The sequence below is a fragment of the Condylura cristata genome, unplaced genomic scaffold, assembly GCF_000260355.1.
Source record: "Condylura cristata isolate star-nosed mole 26May11 unplaced genomic scaffold, ConCri1.0 scaffold00013, whole genome shotgun sequence".
Taxonomy (NCBI): domain Eukaryota; kingdom Metazoa; phylum Chordata; class Mammalia; order Eulipotyphla; family Talpidae; genus Condylura; species Condylura cristata.
Genome location: NW_004567114.1, coordinates 9,280,379 through 9,289,239, shown reverse-complemented (window position 1 = coordinate 9,289,239; position 8,861 = coordinate 9,280,379). Strand labels below are relative to the sequence as shown.

Here is an 8,861-nt window from a genome sequence, read left to right as displayed (position 1 = left end):
AGTGGGGCTCTCAAGCACTCCGAGTGCCAGTCTGAGCTGAGGCGTGCTCTCCGCACAGCATGAGCCAGTTCAAAGAGCTCAGGTAAAAAGGAAAAGAGCAAACTCACCCACTGTTTAATGCTGATGACGTGCGGAAAGGTGTTCTCATACCAGGTTAAGTAAAATACTTTATCAAAATTAACTTCCCGTTTTTTGATGCTTGTTTAAGTGGCTACTAGAAAATTTCGATTTGCACATGTGGCCTGCACTGTATTTTTACTGGACAGCACTGTCCAACTGCATAAATCTGGAAAACACTCTGGGGTCATTTGGGATGACAGTTATACAAATGCTAGCCAATAACTATTCTATAATATATTTTTTAAAGACTTATTTATTGATGCACACAGAACTGGGGCACAGGCCAGAGGTGGTGCACGGGTGGTGAGAGGATTCACCAGAGACAGAGTGGGGAGCAGAACAGGCAGATTGACAAGGTACACTGCTGAGGGGAGCAGCGGGGAGACAGGAGAGGTCTGCTGCACCCTGTGGTCACCTCCAGCTTGCACTGAAGCAGCTGCAGCTGGCTTGCAGTGCTGCATCCTAACCCTTACGCCACCAGGGGGGGCCCTATTTTAATATATTTTTATTTATTCACGGATACACAGCTGGTGTGAAGGTCACAAATAGGTGAAATGATTGACCAGCAATAGAGTGGGGAGCAGAACAGGTGGACTGACCAAAATAACACTGCTGAGGGGCGCAGAGGGAGACAGGAGAGGTCTGCTGCGCCAGGTGGGTCAGCTCCCTGGCCGGGATCGAACTCCTGCTGCAGTGGCTGCAGGGAGTTCATCCTGCTGAGACTTCACTCCTTGCACCACCAGGGAGGCCTATTTTATAGTATTTCTAAAAGACAAATATTTTTCAGAGGATCTGTTATCTGTACATTGCCAAGAAAACAAAGAGCCTGTCTTAAATACACACTACGATGGGAGTGCGGATGAGCAGCACCATTATTTCTTTAGGAACAGTGTAAAAATGGAAAATGACTTTCTCTTTAGAGAACTCAAGTCCCAGGGCTTTCTGTACTGAAGCAGTGAGGGAGTGGGCTGATGCTTTCAAGACTAAGGGGAAGGGGCAGACTGTTCTCCCAGGATAACTACTTCACGGATTTTTGACGTTTTGACATCTGCACGCTGTTCTTCAGCTACTGATGAATCGCTCCTACATGCAGCAAAGAATCACAGAGAATGGAAAACAAATTCCAGAAGCAGCAGCACCCGGCTCCCCCGGGAGGGACGCGCCCCCTCGCGGGGCCTTACCCGGGGTGATGACCACCCAGCCGCCGCGCTCCTGCTGGTGCATCCACGCTCGCCAGCCTCGGGAGCCCTTCTCCCCAGCCCGGGGCTCGCCACTGTCCCAGAAGGGTTCAAAGAACTCCACCTGTGCAGGGGAGAGCTGGAGGTTAGCGAACCTGCACAAAAATGCCGAGTCACTGGGCAAACCAGTGCCGATCGCCTGCAAGGGGCTTGGGAGTCTGCGGACTTCCGTGTACAGAGGCGATGCACGACACACAGCCCAAGACAAAGAAAGCAACTCTCTGGCCTGAGGCAGCCCCAGCCCTGCTCTGCCACGTGGCAGTGACACCCCGGAGTGACATTCAACAGCACGGCCAAGTGACGGGGGACACTTCGAGATGGGTCACGAAGGCCAGCTGTGGTCATCACGAGGGCCTGGGCCGGGTGGGAGAGGAGCAGTATCGAAGCAGGGACAGTGCGGGCCCCCAGTTGCATGGTCCCCCAACACCTGAAGAGGTGCCGTTTTCAAGATGCTGGAAGGGGAAGAGGATTCGACTGTAGCCCTAAGGCGCGGCTGCCTCAAGCTGGTTCCAATAGCTGGTGCAAAGCTGAACACGGCACCATGACCAAAAAGGTGAGCACCTGGCCGGGCCCACACCCGCACCCCTTGCTTGCTTGGGCATTAGATGTGCTGTGTGTGGCGACCAGGTTGCTGGCAATAAACGAATCCCCGTGGGACCGAACATGAGCACAGAAAGGAACAGGCAGGTGACCGTGTCACCACCCACAGGAACTGGACGGTGGGCCCTCGCCTGCTCGGGGAAAGCCTCCGTAGACGCCTTCTGAAGGCAAGCTGGCTTCCAGCCGGCACGCTGCGGGCCGTGGCCAAGGTCGCCCAGCCTGACCCCAGGGGGCCACTCGTGCTGGGGGTGGCGCTGTGCGCGGGCGGCTAGTGGGCAGGACACCTCCATCGCTGCCCTGGACTGCCCACCCCGAGCCACCAGGCGCCTCTGGAGGGCGCAGAGAAGAGCGCGTGCCCCCCCACCGCGACAGGTTTGCTCCTATAAGGGGGGGCAAGAAAGCCCACTCCAGACAAAGAAGGGTGCCTTCCTGAAAGCTGTGTGACAAAGGTGACAGCCCAGGTATTCGTGCCGCAGAAACAGAGCGGCGCGACCGGACTGCGGCTTCTGCTACCTGACGTCTTTCCTGCCCCAGGTCTCTCGGTTACGGAGATATGGAATGTCACCAAGTAAACAGCTTCACTTCAAAGTTTTCAGATAAATGCCTCGAAATTGCACGTGCTGTTGGCGCTTTGAGGCCCCAAGTGTGTGGTCGGGCTCTCCTGACTTCATGGTCCCGAGCAGGGCGTCCCGCTGCACCCGTCAGGCGCCGCTCGCAGCACGGCAGCATCCACAAGGGGGGGCGGGTGATTCGGATCCTGACGCTCCCCCCAACCACACAGCGGGTGCCCCGGAGGCTCGGCTGAGCTTCACTGCTCCAACAGGCATAGTCATAAAAGAACTACGCTGTCCGGCTTATTAAACTCTCACCAGATCTACCAATGCCAGGATAGCCTAGGTGGGGGGGAAACGGGTGGAAAAAATAAGGACAAAACATCTTTCCAGGGAGTTTATGGAGCGGCCACAAGACGGACACCCAGCCTCTCCCGGGAGACCTCTGCAAGCGGACCAGAAGCTCAGACACCCTTTCTGCCTTCTACCAGCCCCTTTCACTGAGCAAGAAGCTGAATCTAACTCAGTGGAAACAAGAGAAAAGTGGGTCTTCCCACGTGGGGAGCTCTACAGTTGTTTCACTGCTTTACATTTCAGCACTGGCCACGTCCTCTCACTCAGCTCCCGCAGGACGTGAGGTGGGGGGGGGCCAGGCCGGGGGAGGGACAGCCCAGGGGCGGGCATGACAGCTGTCCCCCTAGCTGGCAGGAGCCACACAAAGCAAACAAGAGGGAGAGTGACACAAGCGAGTCTTTCTCTTCGGAGGGACAAACATAACCGCCTGCCCGTGTTTCGTGCTTCTAGCTGGGGGTTTTCCGAGGCTCGCCAGCATGCAGTGTGCACGACGCTTTGAGGCGACCACACCCTCGCGTCACCACAGTCCCCCTGAAAGAAGAGGGGAGGGGGGCGCGGCGCCCGGAGCGGGGGTACCTGTCCTTGGGTGGGCAGGTCTTTCACACTGTCGGGTTTGAAGAAGGTGAAGTCGAGCATGGCCTGGAACAAGGAGACGGCCTTCTCCGCGTGACCCGCCTGCCGCAGGAAGTGGCACTGCTGGAGGAAGAGTGCTGAGTCCGGGGGCCGCGGCAGCACAGGAAAAGGGCACAGTTAGCACCAAGACAGTGTCTTTTCTCGGAAATTAGTTACCGCGACCGTCTGCAGAACTAACGCAAGCGCACCCCGACCTGAAAGGGTTCGCAATCGTATCATCAACGCCTATTGATTCTTTTATATGAAACCACACAGATGAAGCAGGCGAAGGTCACTCTGTAAACTGGCTAGCAAACAGCCCAAGCTCAACGCTGCAAGAAAAACCAGGCAAAGAAACAAACCCCAGTGGATTTTCACCAGAAGCAAAGCGCTGCGCCCGGCTGGCCGCTAGATGGCGGTGCTCGCCAGCAATTCCCTCGCAGGCCCAGCGTTCATCTAAAGTGTGGTGCAATTTCATTTGCCATCATGAAGCTCTCTGTGTCAGTATGGTAAATGCTTAGTTTCCAGAGCAAGACAGCTGTATTTTGGGATGTTAATGAAGTACTCGGGGGTGAAGGGCAAACCCGGGATTCAAGCCCGGAGTGATGCCAGCACCTGCCGCAGGCGCTGCCTCCTGGTTCTCACTGCTGGACAAGCCCCCTCTAGGCTTCCTCAGAGCACACCGGCAGCCGGCCGCAGAGGGACAGCAGTGCCTACTCGGCCGGCCTGCGCTACCTACACCAGAGCTCAATCTTCACTGTCGACCACAGCCCCGCAGCACCCTCTTACCAAACATGGCCTCCTCGGTGCCGGGCAGGGCGGGGTGCGACAAGATGCTGCCGTCCTGGACAGCGGACAGGGTGCTCAGGCACTTGCCGTAGAGGCTGTGGATCTTCGAGATTGAAAAGGTGCTAAACTGGCTCTGGCAAAATAAAAGGTATTTCTGCCAAAGGGCAGTGTTGTTGGGGTGTAAGAATATCAGCTTCTGCCACTCCTTGAGCAGCGTGGGGGGCTCCCAGAACTCGGCGCACAGCTTCAGCTTGGCGAGCTTCAGGTCCACGCTGCTCTGGTTGCTCTCGATGGCGCGTTCCAGGACGGCCAGCTTCTTCTCCAGAGTCAGCTTCAGTGACCGCCTGCGCTTCTCCTGCTCGCCCTCCTCGATGGCATACAGGCCGGGGCTTTTCATGACTTCGTCCTCGACAACAAAGACACCAACTCACATACACAGGCAGAACCTGGGGGCCCCGGAACCTCAGGCCGCCGCCGTGCTGGCGCCCCCATGCTCCCTCGCGGCTCACGGTGACCGGTGGCTCAGGCCTCCTCGACGAGCGCTTGCCCGTCACAATGTCTTTTGATGAAAAGACTCAAGGAAAGGCTCTGCAGCCCCGTGTCACCAGCGTTTGGCCTTTCCTTCCTCGGCTGTACTGTCTACTGTCGTTTCTAGCACAGACTTATGAATCAAAATCTAGCAGGTGATGCCACGAAAACCTTTTCTGAAGAGCCAACTTGACCAATTAAATGTGGGACGCAGGGTGGCAGTCTGAGGAGTTGTTCAAAAGAAGTCGGAGGGGCTATGATGAGCCCGTGGAGGGTGGGGGGAGCGTGACCCTACCGGGGAGCCCGATGAGCAGCCCCCCTCTTGGGCAAGCGGGGCATCTGGCACCTTCTCTTCACACTTTGGGGACACTCTCCCACCTGGGGAGCACCCGCTCTTTCACTATTCCATCTGGATCTCCTGCAAGCCCTTCCTCACTTCCCGGTGGCCGGGGATCCCCTCATTCCTCCCCCAACTGCACATCACAGTATCAGCGCAGCCCAGACACGCAGACACGCTGGCCCTTCCCGCCAGCCTGCCTGCTCGCGGGACTCCCAGCAAGCTCGGGGCGGGGCTGCCTTCTGCCCACCCAGTGTGTCCTGGCGGAGCCCTGGGAGCTCCAAATCACCCCAATGTACATGACCGCAGCACCCAAAATGGGGGCTGCCACCGAAAGGTGAGGGAACAAGGACAGCGAACCTACCTGAAAAGCAACGAACGCCATCCACAGCTGGATGTCGTGGGGGTTCTCCCGCACCTTCCTGTTGAACTCCTCCACCCTGGCCTTGAGAAGCGCGCTCTCCGGGTCGGGCTGCGCGTCCGGCTGCTTCGGCTCCTGCTCTGAAGGACCCTGTCCTTGTAACCACTGCGTGGTGGACAGATCATAAATGCCCAGAGGGTTCAGCCAGGTCGTAACGGGGGGCCCCACGCCGTCCGAGTCCTTCACGGGGATGAAGGATTCTGGCTCCGAGGGGGGCGGCTCCGCTCGGCTGCGCACGGCAGCTCCGTCGGCGCTCAGTAAGCCCACGCTCTTCTTGGTAAAGTAGCGCTCCACCTGCCTGTGCAAGCGCCTCTTCTCTGTGGGGGCCCCCTCCCAAGACACGCACTGCTTCTTGGGGTTGATGCCCAGGCAGGAGTCTCCTTTCCTCTTGTACCTTTTATTTGAAAGAGGAAAAAAAAGTTACTGAGGGAACACGCGCACTAGCTCTGAGTGACTAGAAGCTCGTCAGACGAACTCGTTATGCAAGTTGACTGCCTGTTTTCCAGCTCGCTTTACCTTCAAATGGTTTCTATGCAGAGAAGTACGACGCTTAGCAACTGACTTTTTCTGCCTGCCTCTAGCTTCGGGGCTGCCTCCTGAATTTAAGATCCTGCCTGTCTTCCAGAACTTAGCAAGCTCCATTTCCTGGAGCTTCGTAGTTACAGGACTGTCACCTCCTCTGTGTGACGTGGCTACCACCAGGGGCACGGCAGGAGACGCCACCCTCTCACACGCGTGCTAAGAACACTGAGGCTTTCAGTGATAGGTCATCTGTCACCTAGACCAATCCCCTTTTCCTTAATAACACGCAATGTCCCCACTTGAGAAGGTAACAGAACAGTCTAGATCCTTTTTTACATTCTGAAACAAAGTATGCCAAATAAAATGACATTTGGCCATTTTCTCTTCTAGAGAAAAAGAGGCCGGGCTCTGAAACGCTCTCCGGAACGTGTGGGCGTGCCCAGCTAGGACAAAGGGCCACCCAGTCTGTGCCAGGGCCGAGGGAAGCTGCAGTGCCCGTGGGGAGGCCACGCAAGCAATCCAATTTAAAAGGATTAAAAGCAGCAGATCTGACAGCAACTTCATGAAAGAAGACAGGGTGGTCAAGAAGCACAAGGCAAAGTGAGCGACACCACTGGTCAGCAGAGAATGCAAATTAAAGCCACCGTGAGCTCCACTAAGCAGCTAAAACGAAAGCACGGACAATACCCAGTGTTGGTGAGCGAGTGAAGATGCACCCGGCGCCCGCACACTGCCGGTGGGATGTAAACTGGTGCAATCCTCAGGGAAAGGCCTGGCAGTGTCTCTTAAAGAAACTAAACACAGGGCCCTCCCTGGTGGCGCAGTGGGTTAAAGCACAGCACTGACAAGCTAAAGTCACTTCCGCATGAGTTCGATTCCCGCCTGCCCCGGAGGCGACCACATGGCGCGGCAGACCTCTCCTGGCCCGCCCGCTGCTCCCCTCAGCAGTGCACTTCATCGATCTGCCTGTTCTGCTCCCCACTCTGTCTCTGGTGACTCCTCTTACCCTCCACATCTCTGGCCTGCACCCCAGTTCCATATGAATAAATAAATCTTTAAAAAAAACAAAAAACTAAACATAGACCAGCCCTATGACCCGGCGATTCTATTCCAAGGTGTTTACCCAAGGAAAAGGAAAACCACATGAGTGCAAAGACGTGTGCGCGAGTGTTCTGGGCGGCCTCACTGACGGCAGCCAATGTCTGGAGCGAGCACAGGCGTCCAGGCGGATGCCGGCCCCGAGGTGCGGGAGCCGCTCAGTGCCGCCACCACAGCAGCCACCAGTGAGGGAGGCCCACAGGCGGCTGGCAAACACTCGCCCCTGCCTGGCGGGAGCAGCCAGCTGAGGGCGCACACACATGCTAGAACAGACAAAAGTGACGGTGGAGACATCTGAAGAGCATCTGCCGCTGGAGCTGGCGTGATCCGTCCAGTTATACAGCCGCACGGAGCACTCTCGGCAGAGAAGATGTACGTGCTCCAGCACCTTTGAGCTGTCAATGAAGCCGCCGTCTTTGCAGACATGTGGTGCAATTTTCAATCAAAAAGAAAAAACTAAGCAAAGACTGCATTTAGTGAACAATAGGAATGCTGAAATATTTAGTAGTGTCTGGGCGTCCGCAATGCATCAGAAAAAATGAGGATGTAGGTAGGGGCCAGTATGTGTGTGCAGTACGTAACTGTCCAGCTCTTGCTGAATTTTCAATTTGTTTCATAATAAAGTGCTGTGGGGAGAAAAAGGCAAGAGCGACCCAAGAGAGATACCGCCTCTTCCCCCAGCACCCAGAAACTCTGCCTCCACCTCAGCCCGGCCCACACCTCCTAGGGCGCCCCAGCTCTCCTGCGCCCCCCTCACTTCTCAAGTGCATGAATCCCACTTCGGGAGCACAGTTGCCACACCTCCACACTCTCTCTCACCTCCTCTGCCCCGCCCAGTTCTCCCCAGGGCACCCGGCACCATCTCTCCATCCCCCCATAAGCCAGAAACTACCCGAAGACGTGAAGCTGCAGCTAAAGCTCTCACTCCTTGGGGACACGTCTGAAGGAAAAAACTAGCTTTGTTCTCATTATTTGAGTAATGTTTCCTTACTATTTTCACTAAAAATAGTAAGCATTCAGCAGTATTTTAGCTGTTTCCAAGAACGCTTCAGAAAATATTTACCGACCTATCTGACTTTAAAACTGCATTGTGTAAAACTGACTTTCACAGCGGCATTGTGTAGCAAGTCGGGCGAGAATGCCTGGGCCCAAAGGCCGCCATCCACTACCCGCGAGACCCTCACCAGGCAACCTCAGAAGTCACTGAAAACCACGCCTGTCCATGCTGCTAAGCTCCCAGTGAAGCTCACCCCAGGGGGCTGCAGCAGGGCACCCCCCACCCACCCACCCACACACCCTCTTTTAGTTCCCGCTATCAGCAATATTAGAAAATATAATTTTATTGGCTTCAAACTGCCTGACTGGAGGACTCTGCCACAATTTAAACATCCTACTGATGGACGTTTAATCTCATCCTATTTATCATGTAACTTAGAGTCTTAGTGCTGAGACAGGACCTAACACATAATTTAAGCGAGTGAAGGCTCTTCTCCTATAAAGTCCTTGTCGAAGAACCTGGTAGTCTTCCCTTGAACAGCTCCTGAGGTGGGACCCTCCACCTGGCCTGGAGTCCCAGTGAGCGGCAGTCACACACTCACTTCACGGGAGCTCAGCTCAGGCGGGCACCTGACTGCAGAGGTGGGGGGGGGGACTGTGGGGAGGAGACACTTCCCTTCCGAACCTGAGAGGCT

At 55.8% G+C, this 8,861-nt stretch overlaps 1 protein-coding gene across 3 annotated transcripts in view; it reads right to left on the bottom strand.

The window, feature by feature from the left end:
• NRDE2 (NRDE-2, necessary for RNA interference, domain containing) overlaps nucleotides 1-8,861 on the bottom strand; it is a 38,958-nt gene that overhangs the window by 13,096 nt on the left and 17,001 nt on the right. For all 3 annotated transcript variants that reach the window (XM_012724481.1, XM_004681628.2, XM_012724482.1), the window contains exons 5-8: nucleotides 5,494-5,944; nucleotides 4,265-4,670; nucleotides 3,440-3,573; nucleotides 1,302-1,422 (exon numbers count right to left, since the gene is read on the bottom strand). In XM_012724481.1, the coding sequence (XP_012579935.1) occupies nucleotides 1,302-1,422; nucleotides 3,440-3,573; nucleotides 4,265-4,670; nucleotides 5,494-5,944 (1,112 nt within the window). The remainder of the gene's footprint in view (nucleotides 1-1,301; nucleotides 1,423-3,439; nucleotides 3,574-4,264; nucleotides 4,671-5,493; nucleotides 5,945-8,861) is intronic.